This window comes from Ceratosolen solmsi, unplaced genomic scaffold (assembly GCF_000503995.2).
Source record: "Ceratosolen solmsi marchali unplaced genomic scaffold, CerSol_1.0 scaffold30, whole genome shotgun sequence".
Classification (NCBI taxonomy): domain Eukaryota; kingdom Metazoa; phylum Arthropoda; class Insecta; order Hymenoptera; family Agaonidae; genus Ceratosolen; species Ceratosolen solmsi.
The window spans coordinates 4078894-4102134 of NW_011948421.1; the positions used below are offsets into that span (position 1 = coordinate 4078894).

The 23241-nt window shown below is 26.1% G+C and overlaps 6 protein-coding genes across 9 annotated transcripts; 4 read left to right on the forward strand and 2 right to left on the reverse strand.

Annotated features, from left to right (window-relative positions):
* The first annotated feature begins 866 nt into the window (after positions 1 to 866).
* On the forward strand, positions 867 to 3663 carry LOC105361377 (ER lumen protein-retaining receptor). 2 transcript variants are annotated; one of them, XM_011498535.1, is made up of 4 exons: positions 867 to 955; positions 1513 to 1805; positions 2175 to 2364; positions 3027 to 3663. In XM_011498535.1, the coding sequence occupies exons 2-4, from the start codon at positions 1715 to 1717 to the stop codon at positions 3382 to 3384; spliced, it is 639 nt and encodes a 212-aa protein (XP_011496837.1). In that variant the 5' UTR covers positions 867 to 955; positions 1513 to 1714; the 3' UTR covers positions 3385 to 3663. The 2 variants fall into 2 exon arrangements, with proteins under 2 accessions (XP_011496837.1, XP_011496835.1); XM_011498533.1 differs by lacking the exon at positions 867 to 955 and having other exon boundaries at positions 1321 to 1805.
* A 694-nt stretch (positions 3664 to 4357) lies between these two features.
* DNApol-gamma35 (DNA polymerase subunit gamma-2, mitochondrial) lies at positions 4358 to 5813 on the reverse strand. 2 transcript variants are annotated; one of them, XM_011498538.1, is made up of 3 exons: positions 5717 to 5813; positions 5244 to 5596; positions 4358 to 4843 (listed from the first exon to the last, which is right to left on the reverse strand). In XM_011498538.1, exons 1-3 carry the CDS (start codon positions 5790 to 5792, stop codon positions 4418 to 4420), a joined length of 855 nt encoding a protein of 284 aa, XP_011496840.1. In that variant the 5' UTR covers positions 5793 to 5813; the 3' UTR covers positions 4358 to 4417. The 2 variants fall into 2 exon arrangements, with proteins under 2 accessions (XP_011496840.1, XP_011496839.1); XM_011498537.1 differs by having other exon boundaries at positions 5244 to 5813.
* On the reverse strand, positions 5798 to 6241 carry GatC (glutamyl-tRNA(Gln) amidotransferase subunit C, mitochondrial). Its single transcript, XM_011498536.1, has one exon. The coding sequence runs from the start codon at positions 6236 to 6238 to the stop codon at positions 5798 to 5800; it is 441 nt and encodes a 146-aa protein (XP_011496838.1). The 5' UTR covers positions 6239 to 6241.
* Positions 6242 to 7750: 1509 nt separating this feature from the next.
* Positions 7751 to 9936, forward strand: lic (dual specificity mitogen-activated protein kinase kinase lic). 2 transcript variants are annotated; one of them, XM_011498540.1, is made up of 6 exons: positions 7751 to 7811; positions 8261 to 8426; positions 8767 to 9003; positions 9108 to 9287; positions 9361 to 9578; positions 9656 to 9936. In XM_011498540.1, exons 1-6 carry the CDS (start codon positions 7768 to 7770, stop codon positions 9798 to 9800), a joined length of 990 nt encoding a protein of 329 aa, XP_011496842.1. In that variant the 5' UTR covers positions 7751 to 7767; the 3' UTR covers positions 9801 to 9936. The 2 variants fall into 2 exon arrangements, with proteins under 2 accessions (XP_011496842.1, XP_011496841.1); XM_011498539.1 differs by lacking the exon at positions 7751 to 7811 and adding an exon at positions 7978 to 8186.
* Positions 9937 to 12320: 2384 nt separating this feature from the next.
* On the forward strand, positions 12321 to 15438 carry LOC105361655 (E3 SUMO-protein ligase RanBP2). The gene is made up of 7 exons (XM_011498906.1): positions 12321 to 12466; positions 12589 to 12807; positions 12966 to 13180; positions 14161 to 14382; positions 14918 to 15194; positions 15263 to 15356; positions 15434 to 15438. The coding sequence occupies exons 1-7, from the start codon at positions 12392 to 12394 to the stop codon at positions 15436 to 15438; spliced, it is 1107 nt and encodes a 368-aa protein (XP_011497208.1). The 5' UTR covers positions 12321 to 12391.
* Positions 15439 to 16061: 623 nt separating this feature from the next.
* Positions 16062 to 23004, forward strand: LOC105361382 (WD repeat-containing protein 44). The gene is made up of 9 exons (XM_011498541.1): positions 16062 to 16333; positions 16878 to 17055; positions 17579 to 18199; positions 18439 to 18576; positions 18740 to 19030; positions 19514 to 19879; positions 20446 to 20907; positions 21332 to 21744; positions 22413 to 23004. Exons 1-9 carry the CDS (start codon positions 16263 to 16265, stop codon positions 22903 to 22905), a joined length of 3033 nt encoding a protein of 1010 aa, XP_011496843.1. The 5' UTR covers positions 16062 to 16262; the 3' UTR covers positions 22906 to 23004.
* Positions 23005 to 23241: the final 237 nt, after the last annotated feature.

A 23241-nucleotide genomic window follows, 5' to 3' on the forward strand; every position in this document is an offset into this window, starting at 1 on the left:
TATTCATAATAAAGGAATTTTTATTAAAAATTAAGATTAATGATTATTCCTATCTTGACAAATGGAGATAAAATAAATTATAATATGTATAGAAGTTTATATGTAAACATCACTGTTAAACATTACCGAGCCCTATCTAATTTTATTTATTAAGACTCACTTTGATTAAGATTTCCTATTTAGTAAATATGATAGATTAAGAGAAGTTAAATATTCATCTTAAAATAGCAAAATTACATATTTTGTATGATATATATATATATATATATATATATATATATATATATAAATTTTAGTTGGAAAAATTACTGTATACTCATTAGACTAAAATCTTCTCAATTGTTTAAACTTTAAAAGCATTGTTGTATTAATTGTAACTTAGCATTATATTAAACCATTGCGGAAATTATTATAATATTTAGAGCACAGAGTGTATTGTAATATTATTTCTTTAATACAAAATCTTCATTCAGTGCATCATTTATACTTTGCCTTCAGACTCATATGCGCGCATGTACATGCATAGCTATCAATGCATCTATTATTTTTGAAAATAAATGAAATAAAACTTGATGCATATTAAAAACATGTTTGATTATCTTATTATAAATTTTTCTATGTATTTATATTATATTACGCTCAAAATTGTTACGTAATGTTTCAGTTTGTAGATGTAACATGAAAAAAGTTGTAATTTAAAAATAAATGTAAGCGCACTCGCCTACTGTGGCGCTGCTCATTACTTTTTTGCATTAATTTAAATAAGGCATATGCCTACAGACAATACGATACTTCTAATTAAAGACGTTCATGTTCATATACAACAAGGTTTATGAATTCACCGTCGTCGGCACCGCTAGTATTGTAAACGTGGGAGCTTGGGCTTCAGGTCGTTGTCGTCATTATTTTTTATTCAATTGTATTGGCGCACGTTAGAGATCCTACAGCATTCGAAGTATTAAAATTGTGACATGAAGCGCCATTTTTATATAGGCTTTATTTAAAATTCATATACATAGAGAGAGAGAGAGAGAGAGAGAGAGAGAGAGAGAGCGCAAAAAAATTTTAGAATCGTTTAGTAAAGATATTTGGGAGAGATTGAAAATAGTAATGTATAAAAGCCGTATTCGCAATATTATAATAAATATATGTGTATCCGTTTAATTGATTTATCATTTAAAAATTTTAAAATATTATCGTCGACGATTATTTATTATTACGATTACTCGTAGAAATTTTTAATTTTTTTATTTTATGCATAGGACGAATTATAAGGTGTGCCGTTAATCACTATTTACTTAGTAGCAGAGCTATAGGGATGACTCTTTAATGGCGTGACGCGACATTTTGTCGAAAATGTATAGTAACCAATGAGAAGCCGTTAATGTAGAATGTAATAAAGGCGCATGTGGTTCTCTAGTGCACACATATTCATATGGTTGAACGGCGCGCTTTCGTATACATACATATATTCTTTTCTTCCGTGTCGGCCATCTGCCGATGTTGTTCCAGGTTCTCGAGCCACGTCATATTTGTGTGCGTTGCTGCTGGGCTGCCGTCGTCGTCGTCGTCGTCGTCGGTTTTCGTGATCGCCGGGACCGCGGTGAACCGTGCGCGCGTACTTCTCTTGGTGTCACTCATTAGTCTCTCTAATAAATACATATTATTCCTTTTTTTTGTGTGACGCTGGACGAAAGACACCGGCCCTGTTGCAATGAACATTTTCCGACTACTCGGCGACCTTTCGCATCTTCTTGCGATCATCGTTCTCCTGTTGAAGATATGGAAGACAAGAAGTTGCGCCGGTACGTCGTATGAAATGCATTCTTTGTTACTTAATGCACAAGACCTTAGAGCGATACAAACATGCATACTTTTTAAAGTTCAGTGTTTCGATTTAGAGAAATTATTTACTGCTAAATATTTAAAAATTTGTATAATTTTGTCATAATATTTATTTGTATGCTTGGTCGTTGAATCAAATACATTTACTTGTCATTTCTCGCACAATTTAATTATTAACAAATATATTTTTCACAATTTTTTTTTCGATAATTATTTGATTATGATACAATATTCAAAGTGCCATGATTCCCTTGATTTACATGGCTTAACTGATATTGATTGAGTTTATTTTAGGAATGTCGCTTTCAATGAATTGTATTTGTTTTTAGGTATAAGTGGAAAATCCCAGATATTGTTTGCCATTGTGTACATAACTCGTTACCTGGACCTGGTGACCACTTACGTCTCAGCTTATAATACTATCATGAAAATAGTATTCATAGCAGCTTCCTTTGCAACATTGTTCTTGATGTATATGAAATTCAAGGCTACATATGATCACAATCACGATACGTTTAGGTATGGAATACGTTATTGTTTATTTAATGATAGAGATAACTGGATTTATTACCCTTACAATTTAATTACTAATAAATACAATACTTAAGCAAATTTGCATAAAAATATCTTAAAATTTTTAATATGAATATTCATATATTTCAATTATTTGTAATCATGATTAAATATAATTGAACATTTTTTAGCTTTTAGCGAATACGAATATTTATTGAATACTTATATACATATGAGAAAATAAGTTTTCAAAAATTTCAAGGGCATGATTTTTTCTGTATTTTTAAAAAACAATTTGAATTAACAATGTAAAATAAATAACTTTAACTGATGTAAAAAAAGAAATAATTAAAGAATTCATTATTAAAAACGTAATTGCTAAATTATTATTAATATATGAGAAAATATTATAACAAATTTTTAATTTTATTCATTCGAATTATAATGTTAATTTATGTGTGATATACCTAATCTTATTGTATACAATTTTAATTCATATTTAAAATTTTATAAAATTAAAAATTATTTTGCCTCTACGTACATTGTATACTTTTATAAATTTGTTCACAATCAAGTACATTTTGTGTATGTATAAATATATAATTAATATATTATAATTAATATATTACATAAATGAATAAATAATGAAAAATTATTTTAATTTACAGAATTGAGTTCCTGATATTGCCTGCTGTTGTTCTAGCTTTATTGATAAATCATGACTTTACAGTTTTGGAGGTGTTGTGGACATTCAGTATCTATTTGGAATCAGTGGCAATTTTACCCCAGCTATTTTTAGTATCAAAAACGGGTGAAGCAGAGAGTATTACCAGTCATTACCTGTTTGCCTTAGGCTCATATAGAGGTCTGTACTTGCTAAACTGGGTATACCGCTATTACTCGGAAGGTCATTATGATTTCATTGCCATTGTGGCTGGTCTTGTACAGACCGTTCTGTACTGTGATTTCTTCTATTTGTACATCACCAAAGTACTAAAGGGCAAGAAGCTTTCGCTACCAGCTTAAGCACATGCAAGTATTATAGAGAGTAACATCTACCAGCTGTGTTTCATCAGAAGAAACTGCTGCAGTCATCTTATGATCGTGACATGAAATGTGTCAAAAGTTTCGAGCAAGATTAAAAAATGCGTGCACAAAATATAACTGTCAAGTCAAAAAGGCATTTGATCTTTGCTCTTTAGAATTTTCTTTCTATTCCTACTTTTGAAATGATGGAGCTTTGTACCGATTAACATTTTTAAATTTATTTGAATAATTATTTTTTTATTAAATTTGCAATTAATATTTGAAGTATGACCCTTTATTGTTTGTAAGGAAAGTCATTTTTGTTTTTTAATTTTAATCTTAAGTTAATTATAATGAAAACTTATATTTAACTGAAAATTTGTTTAAAATTTAATAAAAGATTTTCAATTTTCATTTATGATAAAACTAAAATAAAAACTAATAATAATAATAAAAATGGTTTCTCTTATCATTGTTAGTTATATTTAAAATATTTCAATAAATGTATGATTTCATAAAATAATAATGATTCAAGTAATTTGTAAAAATTGAAGTGCTGATTAGTAGGTAACTAAACTCTAGAAGCACTTAAAATTTTATAATTTGTTCAATGTATGATTTTTTTTTTGTTTTTCAATGATGCATATATACAGGAAGGGCGTTTTCTAATGAGCATAAAAAGTGCTATATTTAAAAAGTACAATGTATAGCTCCAGTGTTTTGCGATAAGCAAGTAGATATTGTAAGCTAAGAACATTGGAGTTTCTATACAGAAACTTATGTAATGAACAGAAACAACTAGGGATCGAGTCCAATCAAATATCATCCACCTATTGTAATAATTAATTGTTACTTTTATGATTTTTTTAAAAATTAAAATAATTGTAATAAACTAAAAGTGATTCATAAATAGCATGACCTTTGAATAATATTTATTTATAATAAGCTATAAAATTTGTAAATATATTTATAATTTATTTGTGTATAATTTATATAACTCAACAATATTTTTACAAAATTACTATACTTTTCATTATACACACAAATTGTACATACGCTGTGCCATATCAGTAATATGCACTGTTTCACCACATAAAGTTCTTTGACATACAAGTTTAACTAGACCTGATTTTAGACTTTCATTATTAACAGTAATAATATATGGCACTCGGAAAACCTCCGGCTTCTTAACATTGTTCATTATAACTGATTCTACACCTTTTTCGCGAAGTAATTCAATAACATACAATGTTAAATCATTCAAATCTTCTTTTACTATATCATCATCTTCTGGTGATATATTTGCTTTGCAGTATGCTTTGTAAGGTGATAGCTGTGGATGGATTTGTAATTCTTTAGATCCCTCAATTTCTATATATCCATCGCATAAGATTGTCAAACATGCCCAATCTAAAGATGTAATATGTTCAACAATTCTTAAATTAGAAGTTTTTGAAATCTAGAAGTGATAATATGCTTCTTTTAAATTTCTAAATTTGATTTAAATATTTGATTAGAAATGCAATTTCAAATTTTATCACTATGTCATATAAATTTATATAAATTTACAAATAAATATTTATATATATTTTAATTAATTAAACGAATAGAAACCAAATTTTGATATTAAAAATATTATAATAAAGAAAATTACATTTTAAACTACGATTAATTATTTATATTTTTAAGTTTACATTTATTAATTAAATTGATTTCTATTGAAAAAAGGTTTCAAATATAATAGTATTTATAGAGTAATGAAAAATATTTAAGCTAATGAGAATAACTAATAAGAAGGTTATCATGAAAAGCTATAACATGATTAACAAATTAAAATAAGTTATATTGTGATTACTCACTCCAGGTAAGATTGCCGAAGCATTTTTTTTAAAGTGAATTTTTTCTACAACTATATTTCCAAATGGAAACTGAGCTTCAATTTCAATATGTTCTTCTCCTCTTTTTTGTTCTCCTTCTCGAATATGATAAATTGATGGATTTTCTGAAATTTGACGCCACCATGACTTACGTTCTCTTTGTTTTTTATAAAATAAATCTTTTACACTTCCGATAGCATCATCACTTTCATATACTGTTGTTATTTTGGCAATTCTGTGTTGCACATTCTTTTCCAAATTAATTGACTTGTTCCATATATTTTTAACATTATCTATATTTGCAATACCAAATGGTACATTATTTAATCCAATATCTATCAAATTTTTAACATTGGAATTAATTGTATTGGAAGGTAAATAGAAAATATTATATTTAGATTTTGTAATACAATGTTCAAACCACATTTTTTCAAAATTTCGACATAAAAGTATACCTTGCATACCATAAGCAAATCCAAATTCTTTTAAAGTTAAAAAACTAGGACCGAGTACTTTTAGAATTTGTTCCATCTTTTCTAATTATTTTTTGGTATATTGTCAGGTGGGGCAATGAAATATTCATCTTCTATAATTCTAGCATTTTTCAAAATTTTGTGCTGACAGTTCCCTTCAAAAACTATGTCTTCTCTAAGTTCTAACTTTTCACTTTCTAAAACACTATACATTGGCTGTACAGAGATATCTAATTGTATATCATTGAGTTTTTGTGCAAAATGAATTGCAGATTTTAATTTATGAATGCCTCCTTCATTATTAAATTCAACCAAGGAGATTTTTTCTAATTTACGTATTGTAAAGTCATCAATTATTATTTCTGTATTATTTACCTTACAACACGGTTCTTTATGAACAACTTGTCCTTTCAAATGAGTAAGAGAACCAGTGGTTCTTGTTTGTTTCGTAAAAATTTCAAATATAAAATTGCCTTTAAAATACAATTTTGACATACCACCCATTTAAATATGCCAGTTCATTTAATATTTTTCTTTATTTTGCTCTTACCGATAAAATTTTTCATATACAACACAAAGCACCTCTATAATACTACGGCGTTGAATGCACACTCATCAATAAGAATTATAGCGTTATTTATACACGTGATTAATAAAACATGATATTATATATTAATATAAAATACACCAGTCGATATAAATATTTTCATTTATATTTTTTAAATATTTTCAAAGCAAATTGATTTCACTAAGCCGCGTAAAAGAACGTGCGATAATGGCGAAATATAGTGCCTGCTTAGGTAAGTAATAGAATTTATTTGTAAAATTAGAGTTTAATAGGTTAACGCGCGAAATTCAATAATCAATAATGTATATTGATGCGAAATTATTTTATCGTTACTGTATACTGATATAATAAATTTAATTTCTTTGTATTATTCGATAAATTGAACATTCATATATTGAATGCTATTATTAATATCTCAGCACTGCTAAATTATTGTTTTTGAAAAATTTGTTTGTATAACTGAATGTAATGGCACTAATGCATTGTACTATTGTATTATAATTAAATTAATCAATTTATCACGTAGAAAGTTAGATTACAACATTTTTCTGAATTAATATACAATTTGTTTAGAGTCAATAAATTGATGTCATATACAATTAAATAATAATAAATATATTATGAATATAGTATATAAATAAACGTATAATCAATAAGCAATTTTCTGCTTATATTTAGTTTGTATAATTATTGGAATAAAATTTTGAAATAAATTTTCGTTTAAAAAATGTGAAATAAATTATTTCATACATAAAAGTTTCAGTATGTTTATAAAAAAAAATTTTATATCAATATAATTGGAGTTAATTATTTATAATTTTGATTTTATGATTAAAATATACAAGTTTTAAAACATTTATGAATCTATAAAATTTTGTTTCATTAGTAGAAATCTCGCTTTAATTATGTGACACTTTTAATTTCACAATAATTTTACTTGAAGATAGTGACTTGATTGACTCGTAGTATTATTAAGACTATTACCGAATAAGAATATTACAATATTATTTCATAAATTTTTATTTTAATGGTTTTATGTACCAATTTGTGATTCGATTGATTTGTAATAAATAATATATATTTATTTAGAATTATATAGAATTATTAAAAAGGCGTTATTTTGCTTTTAAGCAAACACTTAATATATAGTAAAATATATATATATATATATATATATATATATATATATAGATTGAAATTAATTTTTTTAAAGAATTGGAATTGGTATGAATTAAAAACTTTATAAAAAAAATTTTAAATTTATAAAAATCATTTTTATAAACACTAATATAAATTATAGTAATATTCTTAAAATAGTATTCTTTTCAGTATTTCTGGAGTAATCACACTTATTGAGATTGTTCTACCTACATTTTAAAAATTTATGAATATTGGCGGTATTTTAGTTGCGATTATGTTCAAGTGACTTTTGAAGTTTCGATGAATAGAGTTAAAAATTGCTTATATGGACATTTGGTGTTTTCAAAACATGATATTTGATCGCACGAGGTAAATGTCAAATCATAACAAAAATGTCAACAATTTTCTTAACTAATGAAAACCTATCAACATTTAATGTAATTCTTATTCTAGGTTTTATCAAGTTATATAGTTTTTAATTGCTAACCTAGATGACCGAATTTTAATAAGTGTTATTACGTTATTACAAATAATTTGTTTTTTTTTCTACAGATTTTATTTGTGTTATCTTTGATATATTTAATACAATATGAATAGAAAGTGACATTTAAATCTCATTTGAGATTAAGCTATTGATACGTAGTTCCTTGTAAAGGAGTATAAGTTAATAATAATGGCCTTAAAAAATCGTCGAAATAAAGGAAATTTAAAAATTCAAGTTTCGGAGGAAACTCCTATTCCAGTGTAGGTTTATTGAGAATACGTTAAACCGATTTCATCGTGAAAATTATTAATAGGTATGTAATTTATTTTTCTAGTACTCCACCAAGAAATCTTGATAAAAGAACCACGATTACTATAGGAGATAAAACATTTGAAGTAGATGCTGATGATTTAGAAATGCTTTCTATACTTGGCCGAGGAGCTTATGGAGTTGTGGACAAGATGAAACATAAACAAAGTGGTACCGTTATGGCAGTTAAAGTAATAATTAATACATTTTTGAAATGATATTTTTTTATATCATCAAAACACAATTTTAAATTTAAAATCATAATATTCATAATTTATAAAATTTATCATTATCTTTATTTTAATTAAAAATATATTTGCGTATTCAGTTATGATGAAGTAAATATTTTATTTTACAAATATATTTCATTATCTTATTTAATATAATAAAATTATTGTTTTTTCAATTTTTTGAACCGAATTTATCATTATTTGATGATTCTTGTGAAATTTGAATATTATATTTTTATAATAGAGCTTAATAGAATTGATAAAAATATCCCTAATGTATAAATATATCTATTTCTTTTAGAGAATTACAGCTACAGTTAATACTCAAGAACAAAAGCGATTATTAATGGACTTAGATATTTCAATGCGTAGTTCAGATTGTCCATTTACTGTACAGTTTTATGGAGCACTTTTCCGAGAAGGCGATGTTTGGATTTGTATGGAGGTTATGGATATGAGTCTTGATAAATTTTATACGAAAGCATATAAATCTAGTTGTTCAATCCCTGAAGATATATTGGGAAAAATATCATTTGCAGTATGTTAAATATTATTATTAAATAAATATTTTTTATAATATGAATATTTTTTAATAATGACAGTAAAATATCAGTTTTTTATTAATGAAAACACACCTTTTAGGTAGTAAGTGCATTGCATTACTTATATTCACAGTTAAGAGTGATTCATCGAGATGTAAAGCCTAGTAATATATTAATTAATCGAATAGGAGAAGTAAAGATCTGTGATTTTGGAATTTCTGGGTACTTAGTTGATTCCGTTGCAAAAACTATTGATGCTGGTTGTAAGCCGTATATGGCGGTAATTGGAATTTATTTAATTGATGTTTAGTTATTATATTACTGTTTAAATAATTTTTAAGTTTTCATTTTAGCCAGAAAGGATAGATCCAACAGGTAATCCTTCGCAATATGATATAAGATCAGATGTCTGGTCCTTAGGAATATCTTTACTTGAACTTGCAACTGGAAAATTTCCTTATGAAACATGGGGTACACCATTTGAGCAGTTGAAACAAGTAGTCAAAGACGAGGCTCCAAAATTACCATCAAACAAATTCTCTTCTGAATTTGAAGAGTTTATTAATAAATGGTATGATTTGTACATTATAATTTCATTATTAATTTCATCTTTAACACAAATGTAAATATTTTGTAAAAATTTTTCAGCTTAATGAAAAACTATGCAGCACGGCCTAATTACAATCAATTGCTTGAGCTTAGTTTTATTTCAAAACATGCTGAAAAAGATACAAATGTAGCAGCATTTGTTGCAGAAATATTAGATTTACCAGATGCAGAACAATCCACGTAGTAATAATATGTTTCAGTTCTTTTTATGGAAGTTATTATTTTTTTAAATATTATAACTTAGCAAAATTTGTTAAGTTATATTATTGCTAAATTATTCATCTATCATCATTCTCTAATAATATAAAATTTTATAAATACTGCTTAATTTACTAATATGATTGATAGATTTGTTAAATTAATCAAAGTTTTAACTATTATAGTAAAAAGAGTCAATTTTAATATAGAAAGTAAATTTACTTTGTCCTATTTTGTGATTTTTTATACAATCTACAAATAATTATGTAACATAAAATAATTTTCAATAAATAAACCATTCAAATATAAGTCTTTATAATAATAATATTTCAATAGTTATGTTTTATTAATAATTTTTATTTGATTAACTATCAAACATTTATAATGTATCAGTTTTGTTCGAACTATTGATAAGAAAAATTTGTTTATTTGATTTCAGAAATTGAAAATTAATTCCTTCTTGGGCTTTATTCTGTAAGACTATTTGGTATATTTTCCCCATTTCTGGCATTTTATTAAATGTATAATAACTTTTTTTATACGCACTGAAAATATTTTTTTTATATTTTTTTTTTTCTGTTTTAGAAACATTAATAATTTTTGTATAAAAATCGAAACTTTCAGGTTTCTTTGTAAAAGTTGTAATCTCAGTTGCACTAGAAATTCTATCTTTTTTGTTACTGTTTATTTCGTTTATCTCTGGTAAATAATCATCTTTAACTTGAACTTCCTGATTAAACAATAAAGCTGCACTTTCACCAATTCCAATAGTATTTGTTTTTATAAATGTATTTAATTGATGAGTATTTAAATAACTATTTAAAATTTTATCTTTTATATCTTTATAATTTAGTAAAAATTCATTTATTTTATCTAAATTATAAATAGTATCAATTTTTTGTATAGATTGTTCAGTTTGCACATAATTATTTAAATTATTTATATCTGATATGTTGGTTATCAAATTATTTAAATTTACATTCGATCGGATATGGTGTAAATCTTCAGAATATATTTTTTGTGAAAAATTTTCGTTTATACTTTCATTATCAATTATAAATGAATATAAATTTATTTTTTCAAAATGTAATTGTATAACTTTATTTGCTGTGGTAAACATATTTTTTATTTTTTTTAATTTTGATTTAATGTCGGTTACTTTTGGTATGCTAACGCAAATAATGTTTTCATTCATATTCAAATTGTTAATTTTATTATGTTTCATCAATTGTAAATTTGAATTTCTAATTTCACTTGTATATTCAGAATTTTTATTTTCTGTTCTATCTAATTCATATACGTATTTAGTATTGTTATTAGTTTTCTTTGTTTTATTTTGCAAATTTTCAATTGCTAATGAAAAATGAATTTCAATTTCAATGAAACCGTTTTCTTTAACTATCCAAGATATCGGTAATTCTCGTATGTTTTTGTTAAATAGAAGAGAATGTAATGCTACATCAAAATTATTAGAAGAAACATTTTTTGACAAATAATTGGATATCTCTTTTTGAAAGTTATTTATTAGAAGTTTGATTTTAAAATTCAATTTATTATTGGAATTTTTTGATGAGAATTGAAAATTATTTTCTTTATTAGTATATTGATCAATGTAATGATTCGTTAAATCTGTAGAAATAAAACAGCAAATCGAGTTACAGAAGTTTAATTATAATTTTAATGAATTAATTTATTAGTACCTGTATTTAAATGCTGTTTAGATATTACTTTATTTTGATTATTATGTAATTTATAAAATAACGATTTAAATTTGGTTGTAAAGTATGTTTCTGATTTTGCTAAATTTTCGGTTGATTGATTTATTTTATTTAATAATTGTTGTTTTCGGTATTGTACAAATTTATTTGATTTTTCAAGTAATATTTTTAAGTAACAATTTTCTTCGTATAATTTTTTTTCTATTCGAAGACATCTCAGTTTAATGGATAATAGTTTATATAGTATTAATAACTCATTATCCTCTTCAAATTCTTTTTTATAATTTATAATTTTTGAAACATCGTTTTTTATAAAGTTTTTTTTTCCGTTTATATCTTTATCATTAGATAATCTTAATTTTAATACCTCTATAGTAAGCGCTTCTATTGCTTCATTATATTCTCGTAATTTTATTTTAAATATTTCGTAATTATTCCAAAGAATAAAAAAATCTTGATCCTAAAAATAATTAAATACGAGAAATTTCTACTTTTAATGTTTGTAATAAATTATTATCAATGCTTTATTTTTAATGAATTTAACTAACAACGTTAAGGTTAGTTTTGTAATTTTCATTGTCATAAATATTTATTAATGCAATATTCATCTTAATAATGTATGCTTGAATTAATATTCAATTATTTATAAATTCACAATATATTTTTTATTTGATTATAATAAAAAATTTAAATGATTTTATTTTGAAAAACTGAAATTTATCTGTACTGCAAAGCCGAAACAAAATAAACCAAATATTTTATAAACATCATTGACAGGTTCTAATAAAAGAAACTAATATATTTTCAAATTTTCAGTTATTTTCGAAAGTAATTTATTCAAATTACACTATTCATTAAAATGATTAAAAAGGAAAATAAAATGGAAATAATCAAATTTGATCCACCGATAAAATCTCGCTATTTGCCAGGAGAGGTAAATAATAATTAAATGTTTAATTAGTAGTGTATTATTGGTTATATCATACAATTATTTGATATTATATAAAATTCGAAAAAGCAAAATAATACGATTAATAATTGATTATAATTATTTAGGTAAATGCGGCCATTGAAAATGTAGATTTAAAAACATATAAAGCACACCGTTTAAATTGTATAAATGCCAAATCAGTTATTGATAATAAACCTCCGAAATTTAAACTGAATTGCTATTATAGTAAAATTAAATTAAACGAAGATGAATATAAAGCTAAATTAAATTTCAAATGTAATATGGATATTATGAAAGCTATCAATATAATTTCCAGATATGGAGTCAGTATTGTATTTCTAATCATATAAATTGTACTTATATCTTGTGTTATATTTTAGCAGTTTATTTCATTTATTTTTTCAATGCAATAGTTTATAATTATACTAATGATTAATCATTTTTTAATTATGAACAATACGATTAACTTAAACGTATTTAGGGAAAAGTCGATTGTTGGAGAAAGAAACATAAAAGACCAAAACTTAAGGTGAAAAGTTTTCGGTATGAAAGGAAATTTATAAACAAGCATATTATGCGCACAAATAATATTATTTATAAAAATTTGAGTGGAATGACGGATTACGGTGAATTTTCACCGCAAGTAATGGCAAAAAATTGGAAATTAATAAAAGCAAATATTGTATATAAATCAAGGTATTTTATAGTTACATTTTTATTTTGCATATTTTAAATTGTTATACATAAATTTTTTTATGTATAAAAATTCATATATCATTTTTGACTATACAAATATTATTCGAAGATTAAAGAGTTATTTCTATTAAGAAACTTCTGTTTATAGAATTTGTTATAAATTTATTTATATATTAACCTGCGAATATTAAACTTTATTTTATATTTTAAAGTAAAAAAATTATAAGAATATAATGGTATAATTTTTATTTCATTTGAGAAACTAAGAATCACGCAATCTTACATAGAATTATAAGAAATTGAAAAACATTTTTTAATAGAATTATTTTTTCATTTTCAATCTGTATTCAACTATTTGTAATTGAACAATGGCAGTTGTATTACAAGGACTAATTATTTACATGGAATTTGAGTATCATATTATGCTAATGTCAGTTATTTCAAAATCTAATTACCTGTTATTCTTAATTAATATAAGAATATAAATGCTGTTTTATTACAATAAAAATGAGCACTTGTGTACATTGATTATATACTAGTTGATTGTAATGTAAGTAGATGAATCGTTGAAATTATTCTCAAAGAAGTTTTTTAGTTTTTAAATTTATGCATATAAATTTAATATTTGTATATATATATATATATATATATATATATAGGAACCCTGATATTTAGTTTATAGGTAAATGGAAAACTACATAGTATCATATCTTCACAAATCGACTATAAAGCCTTCAGAAATCTTCCGCGTTACAGATTTTTAGTACTCAAAACGTTGATAGAAAAATATAAAAACAGTTGTATTGACAGTATTATATATTGCAATCTCGTAGAGAAGCAATTGTTTAATAATGAAATAAATAAAAATTTAGCATAACTCAAATAAAATTCTAGTTAAAATAATAATTCCTTGATCTTGACATTTAATTTTTAAACTTCCGTTTATCTTCTTTTTGTTTACAAAAACCATAATATTTCAGATTTCCTTGGTTTAAAGAAATATCAAAGTATCCATCTATTACTCATAATGCATCGTTAAATAATAAAATTGTACAACGTTCAAGATGTTTTTTCGATCTTGAGCTAGCACAAAGTACATTACCATTAGGCAGAATTGTTTTTGAGCTTTATAATGATTACGTCCCAATGACGTGTGCTAACTTTGAAGCTTTTTGTAGAGGTTTTAATGGATTGTCTTACAAGTAAAAATTCTATTATTATTTTTGTATTATTACTTATTTTTTTTCTCGAAAAATCTACGTAATTAGGCTCATTTAGTAATTATTTAAATATTTTAGTAAAATATTTAAATATTCTAGAGTAATTTATTAAATATAGAAAAAAGAAATATATGGGAATATGCAGTTTTATAATAAAAATAGATAAATTATCTGATAAATGAAATATGCTATTAAGAATGAATCATAAATAATAACATTAAAAATATATAAATATGACAAATTACTTTATTCACTACTGGCTAATCAAATGAAATTACTTATTTTAAAATATTCAATTATAAAACATTATTTTAATTTTTATCCTATATACAGTTTTCATTAAGAAAATTCATGTTTAGTATAATATTCAATATTTTTATTTTAGTATACTTGAATATATTTATTCAGCCATCCATTTATTCATCTATCTGTATGTCTATCTGTCTGTCTATCTATCTATCTATCTATCTATCTATCTATTTATCTATATATATAATTTTTAATTATATTTTTATAGAGGCACTCCATTTCATCGGATAATATCCGGTTATTGGTGCCTAGGTGGAGACGTAATAAAATATAATGGCATTGGTGGAGCATCGATTTTTCAAACACCATCATCTGATGATGATTTTAGCCTAGAACATTCCTGTCCAGGAGTCTTATCAACTTACAATGATAAGAAAATTGCATTCGATTCCAGATTCAATTTGACTTTTCGACCTTTGCCATCAATGGATGGGAGAAAAGTTGTTTTCGGAAAAGTCATAAAAGGAATGCAAAATCTATTTAAGGTATGAAAAATAGATTAAATATTATTTTATTTAATATAATTTAAGATTAAAGACCAATAATATTTTAGATTAATGCATACGGTACAAAGTTCGGAAATCCACTGCAGAAAATAATTGTTTCAAATTGTGGTGTTTTAGACAAGAAAAGAAAAATGATTTTAAAAATCAAGAAAATCTAATCAAAACATTTAAACAGATGAGAAATATTAAGTAATATATTACATTAAAAATATTGGAAGGATAATTAAAATATGTTACTTAGTTGAACTTAAAACAAAAATGAAATGTAATATTTGAGAAATTTATACAATATAAATTTTTATAAATTTTCAAACCAATAAGTTATATATAGTAACTTTTTAAAATGTATAAATTATCTGTTAAACATTTCAGATAAAAATATAACTTTATCTTCATTATTAAGAAAACATCGAATTATTCATATTTTCATATTATCATTTGAATTTTCAATAAACTTGTACATACGCACGCGCAACAATTCGCGAATTACTATTTTCCCCTTCCAATACCATTACCCAACTCGTCAGCAATGTTTGAAGGTCCCACCATACCCCAATGGCGTAGTAAGGCAATTTTTAGTTTCGTACGGCTTGCAATCTTGCATTGCCGATGAACATGTCGAATGTTGATTATGAGTGCAGTGTTGTGCGGTGCTTTTCGCGCCAGTTTGCCTGAGCGGTCAGGAAATAATTGTGTTGTGACAAAGAAAAAGCAATTAATAAATTTATGTAAATTGACGTTCACTCCTCAGCAATGACACGATCGTTTATATTTACGACTACGCTTTAGTTTTTCAACCAGCTTTAATATTGAACATGAGCGGGAAAAAGCACTAGGACAAGTTGAAAATCGATTTTCTGGTTTCTTTCTTTCTCACTTTGTGGAAAAGATTGCTTTAGCTTCTTTTTGTTTTTTATCCCTTTTGGCCGGAGTTCCGAATTGTGAAGAGAACCTCACTTAGAGTTACGTATATCTTTGATGATCTGTCGATACATACGAGTATACTATTTTGCCTAACGTTATTGCCGATTAAATTTATAAATAAGAATGTCTGCCAGTAGTGATTCCGAGGAATTTTTCGATGCCGAAGATGATACAACTACTAATCGGGTTGTTAGGTATAATTATTCTTATCCATTATATATTGCTGTGCCTTTTGCATACACACTAGGAACATACAGTTTTTCAACAGCATTTGTTGCATTTAAAATTGTAATAAAGGCAGTTAATATTAATTTTCGAAATATTTTGAAGTAAATTAGATTTGATCATTTTTTTTATTTAAAAATCAACATTTTATTTATGTATTCAATCTATTTGTAACAGTAGTCCACGCTTTAAAAAATATTGAAAAATATTCAATTATTAATAGTCATAGTATTTATAAGTCAATATATACAGTTATAAGAAGTTAATAAATTAAATTATAAACAAAGTTCTTATTACTTTGTTAATGACTCAGAATTTTTGTATTTTAAAGGGTATCTAATAATGACTATATTAAGTATATTTATGAAAAAATGTAATTGATTAGTTATATAATTAAAGTATAGACTTGAGATCCGTATACATGTATATATTTATAAATATTTATTTCAAATTTTAATTTGCAACATTCGAAAGAACTTTTTGAGTTGTATCATAAGTTTCTTTAATTATTAGGAAAAGTAAAAATAGAGACTCGATCAGTACAGAATCACCAGATGAGAAGTTTTCAACTCCAACTGGAAAAGCAGATAGTCACATTTTTGTCAAACCAGCTGATCCAAAGCTACCGATCGAAATTAGTGAAAAATTACCAAACGAAGAATTAGAACGTAAACAGAGCATTGAAAAAACTGTAAGGATAAATTGTTTGATTTTGAAAGTTAAAACTGATTTAATAAATTTCTAAATTGTATTATTTAAAACAAAAAAATTTGGAATAAATTGATGCATACTGATGTAATTCAATTAATAAATTTCTTTTCAAATTTACATGTTCAAATTACTTATATAATTTTGAACGATACGAGAAATACAGTTATAGTCTAAATGGTGTTAAAAAATTAATGAAAATGTAATAATATTATTGATTTAATAAAAGATTTTAATTTAAAAATATATTTGTAATGTTTCCATTAAATTATTAGATATTAACTTTAAAAGATATATTTTAGCTTAAAGATTGTTTTGTAGTTACATTCATATATATAAATATTGATTAATTTTAACATTGTTTTTTAATTGTTTGACTTAGTTTGGATAATTATGTTTAGAAATTTTATCTCGAAATTTTATTTAAAATCCAAATTATATTAATTTATGGTTAAAATAAGTTTTCGTAATTTTTCCTTTCATTTTTTATAAATTCTATTTGATAGGATGATGAAACAAAAGGAGCTGGAGCAGATAAAATAATTGGTAGACGAAAATTTCGAGAATTGAGGCAACGTATGCAAACAGAAGATGACGATATTCCTGTTAATAATTCTCCTCCGGATAGTCAAACTTCTTCCATAGAAGGAATATTTCCAACGCCTTCAAAAACTTCTCATCCTTTTAGAATTATTGAACATGACACACTGAGCTTGCAAAGTATGACTTCCTTAGGCCGTGTTGGTCGGATATTAGCTGGATCATCGGATAATACTTCACAGATTCTAGGTTCAGTAACGAGTATTTTACCTAGAGATGTTCAAATGTCAACCATACACAGTAGTTGTAATAAAGATGAGGATACAATTTCTGATAAATTATCCCAATCATCAAGTGTAATTACATTGTCCGGAGAAGGTGTTAAAGAAATAAATTTAAATGGTAAATTTGATCAATCATCTTCCATGGAATGTGATAAAAATATAGGTTTTCAAGAACCAGACGTTATTGCTAGTACTAAATCCAATGGGAAAGTTGCTGAAACTCAAGTCATTCCTAATAAAATTCCAGTTGCTCCACCTCGACGTAAAAAAAAAATAAAATCTCAAACACCAAACGATCTAGTTGTAAGTTATATTTGCTTGACTCAAACTGTTTAAATGTATTAGTGTTACTTATTTTTACTTTCATTGCAAACAAAATTTGTCGGAAATTTTTTTGAAAATACTCAAGTACGATTATTTAAATTGACAAAAAATTTAGTGATTGATTTTATATTATTTTATTAAATTGCACTGTCAGTAGATAATATAATTGAGAAAAAGTTGTTTTATTAATACTTTTATAATGAAACTTATTATGACAGCCAGTAAACAAGGATATTTTAATGTCAACGTCATCTTTACCTAGTCCAGCTAGTACTATAGAGTCTATAACTAGAGAATTTGAACATTCTCTTGACATAAGATCAGCCACTAAAGGACAGTATGTTGTTAAGCCACAGGTAGAATTTTTAGAAATTATTAAAAAACTTTTTAAATAAATTTTCCAACAAAATATTTGCCAATGTATTTATATATGCAAACACAATACTGTAATACATTTAATTATTAAAAAAAATTTTTTGATTTAGTTATGATTTTTAATTTTACAATGCATTATTATAGGATGAAGATAGAGCAAAAGCAGAAGGCCCGTCTAATGAAGAGCTTGAGAGAATAGCAAAAATGAAAGCTGAATTAATGAATATACATTCTAGTGATAAATCTAATAGTCCATTGGGTTCGATATCAAGTAATAGTATTGGTCGACATTCTTTAGGACCACATAAAATTTCAAGTTTAAATTCACAAGGTACCAGGGAAAGACGGAAGTCGGCTGGTGATCAGGATTTGGTAAAACAATTAAATATGTTTGTAAGAACTAGGACTGATTCGGGAAAACGCCTTACTGATATGGTAATAATATTAAGTTTCATTTTTCATAAATTAAATTATTTTTATTTTTTGGTAATTTAAATATTTTAGTGGCTACAGTCTTTTAAATTTCCCATCAGTTTGTAAATCAGATACAATTAGTTTTACAAATTTTTTTTCAAACCTTTTCAAATGAAAATCGCACTAAAATAAAAAAAATAAATTATTGGAAATTGATTACAAAGAGTTTTAGTAATATTTAGCATGAAAAATTGATACATAATTTATAAGTAAATTTATAAAATATGATTATATAATTTAAGCAATTAACTATGTACTATCCAATGTATTCCATATATGAAAATATATTGTTTAAAAATATATTATTAGCTTTAGTAATATTTGTTATTGCTGTTATATACTATTTATAGTTATTTCAAGAGTATTATTGTATTAATTCACTTTCTAGAATAGTAAAATCAATTTTTTTAATAGCTAATAAATCGCATAATTTTTTTCTTTTAGGAAATCCTTGAACAAGTAACCGTGCTAAATCTTGACACAGGTGAGCGGGTACCTCTAAGCATTGCCGAGGATAAGTTGCCTCAATGTATAAATCCTTTGTCACTTCACATAATGCGATTGACGTCTGAGTACATTAGTAACTCAAGTCTAGAGAAAGAGAAGGAAAGCGACGAGGAGAGTGTTGATAGTAAGATGTCGAGTATACCACCTGACGAAGATGTTACCGTTGGTCGCGTACGTAAACGAACTCAAAAATTAAGACGTTTTTTCGGATCAACGGTAAAAAAGACTATGGATAAGGCCAAATCCATAGCTCAAGAGGTCTCACATGCCCGACATAAAGAGGATGTAGATATTGTCGATGAGGTTAGTTGCATATAAATTATTATTTCTTACCAACAATTTTTTTTTTTTTTTTTTTTGTTTTTGTTTTTTAGAAATTAAATATTGATTATTTTTTAAATAAAAATTTATATAAATATATTATAGTTTTAGACAATTTAGTAATTTTAATGTAACACATATGTGGATTAAGAATTAATTATAAGTTGTATATTTATATTCATTGTCAGCTAGTTTTATATCAATTTATTGTATAAATGTGTATGAAATACAAAAATTTCTGTTTTATAATGTAATATTACATATCTTTAAATACATATTTCAATACTTCACGAATTACCTTTGTCCAATTAATCTAATTATTTCAAAAGTTTTTCATATTCAAATGTGTTTCATAATGTCAAAATAATCTAAATATTTCGAAAAGACGTTATAGTAAGTTTAAAGATTAAATTATATTTTTATATTCATATACAAGCTTAAACACGTTAATATCATTTGAAATCAGATCCAAATGAAATAATTTACATATTTTTATAAAATGCTGAAAATGTGTGTATGTAACTAATAACTTAATTATCCTTACAAAGGTCTATTTAGGTGAACAGCAGTGTATCAAACTGAAAGCGTCCAACAGTCATAAAGGTCCTTACGAATTCTATTGCCTTCAGCACGTACAAGACTTGAGTGGCGAGCACACTGGTCCAGTTTGGTGTATGAAGTTCTCGGCTTGTGGTAGATTACTCGCCACTGCGGGACAAGATAGGGTTCTTAGGATCTGGGTATTGCGCGATGCATTCGCCTATTTCCAGGATATGCGAACTAAATATAATGCCGAGAAAGTTAGTCCGACACCTTCGCAGGAGTCGCTCGTTTCACAGCAGTCGATGGAAGACCCACATACCCTTGCAAGTGGATTCGGTGAGGTTGATAGTAGCAAGGGCCCTTTTATGCCCAAACCCTTTTGCAAATACACCGGGCATACATCTGATCTCCTCGATGTTTCTTGGTCTAAGAATTACTTTGTCCTTTCGTCCTCAATGGATAAGACGGTTAGTTAATTACTTTTAGATTTAGGTTTATTTTAGCTTCTGTAAAAAATATATTGGATAAAAAATGAAGAAAAAAAAAAGGAAAAATATAAGTGGATAAAAAATCATTGTACTCTTTGTAAAAAAAATAATTGTGATATTTGTAAAAAACAAATATCATTGTTATTTTACATTTAATAATTTTTAAAGATAAATAATATAATTTGAAAGTTTGTACAATAATAATTTGTAATGAGAAAGCTTGTCAAACATCAATTTCATTTTCAAGTAGACTTAAGAGAAATATTCAATTTCATTATAATTATGGTCATTTTGATTCTCAGACTTAAACTAAAACTTAAATAAACATTGTTTTAAAATAGATCTTATGTACTTAGAAAATTAATATTTAAATTTTTAACATAGACCTTTTTTATTATCATAGGTTCGTTTATGGCACATTTCACGCAAGGAGTGCCTCTGCTGTTTTCAGCACATCGATTTTGTCACAGCCATAGTTTTTCATCCTCGTGACGATCGTTACTTCCTTTCCGGCTCGCTCGATGGTAAACTTCGTTTGTGGAATATACCAGATAAAAAGGTGGCCGTATGGAACGAAGTCGATGGTCAAACAAAGCTTATTACTGCAGCAAATTTCTGCCAGAATGGAAAATTTGCAGTCGTCGGTTCGTACGACGGCAGATGTATATTCTATATAACGGATCAGCTAAAGTATCATACGCAGATACACGTACGCTCGACTAGGGGCAAAAATTCTACAGGAAGGAAAATTAGCGGTATCGAACCAATGCCTGGCGAAGATAAAATACTCGTAACCTCTAATGATAGTCGTATTAGGTAAGTTTTGTCAGTCGAAAAAGTAAATACGATATTCTTCTAATACTGTGTCTATTGAATAAGATATTAGATTGTAATGACGGCTAATATTTCGAATTATATTCGTAAATGCGTCCGATGTACGAAGTAGATTTTTAACGTAAATTCTATGTAATCGTAGTAATACAATATGGTAATTTACCAATGGTGTTTGATTTGCACAATGGCGTTTTATTTGCTAACCTACATAATCATTTATTTCTACTTCTATTCAATTATTTTGGCTTGTTAAACGATTATTATCAATTTGTGGATTACAAGCTGTCGAAGAAAGAGCTTAAGCAATAATATATGTCCAGTTCTTATCATAATAAGTACTAATTGTACTTTATTTCTTGATCAGTGATTGTTAATTATTTCTATTGAATTTCATTCAATGTTAGGTTTTACATCATTAATGTTTTTTATCGCATAGTTTTGCAATTTAAAAAAATTTTTTTTTTAAAATTTGATGAGCATAAATGAAATGTAAATTCGGCTATTCACAATGAAACGCCCAAACAAATGAATCCATGCGTTATTTGTCTCACATTTTATTAATTATGATACATCTTAATACAAAATATTTTTAATTAAACACCTTTCCAAAATAAACCCAAGTAAATTGAAAGATAATCAATTTTTCATAGGTTGTACGATTTGCGCGACTTAAACCTCTCGTGCAAGTATAAAGGATACGTGAACGTAAGCAGCCAGATAAAAGCGAGCTTCAGTCCGGATGGTCAGTATATAGTGAGTGGCTCGGAGAACCAATGCATCTACATTTGGAAGACGCATCACGATTATTCTAAGTCGCTACGTCGCGATCGCAATGACTTTTGGGAGGGCATCAAGGCCCATAACGCCGTCGTTACTTGTGCCGTATTTGCGCCGAATCCCGATAGCATTATCAGGCAGATCGAAGCTCGTGAACAACAACTTGAAAGCAAGATTGCGGAAAGCGGCAGGACCGCTGAGAGCGTAAGCACCGATGCTACGCCCGTTGACCCGGTCGTTGAGCAGCGTACCAAGGGCTGCGGTGGCCATGTCCTTGTCAGTGCCGATTTCACCGGCTGTATCAAAGTGTTCCTCAATAAAACCAAGCCAAAGCATAGTTCGTTGCCAGCCTCTGCGCTCGCTTAAAACCTCAAGGTTTATTTTACTTTTTACTAATGGAAAGAAAGTACGAGCTTGATGCTTGAAAACGAATGACATAAAGGCGCATTCACTTGACCGATACTATTCTAAATTAATTTTCTTGAGAATTCATGAATATAACTAAACAGCAGACATTAAAGGTAAAGAAAATTAAAAACATGTTATTAAAAAAATTAATTTAAAACTAGTACTCTGGAATAATTTATTTGTGTTCTCAATGATAATGAAAATTAATAAGTAGATATTGGACAAATTGGCCTTTAAATAAAACGTTGGACTAATTTATTCACAATGTTAAAGCTTTAACAACGATTATTTGGT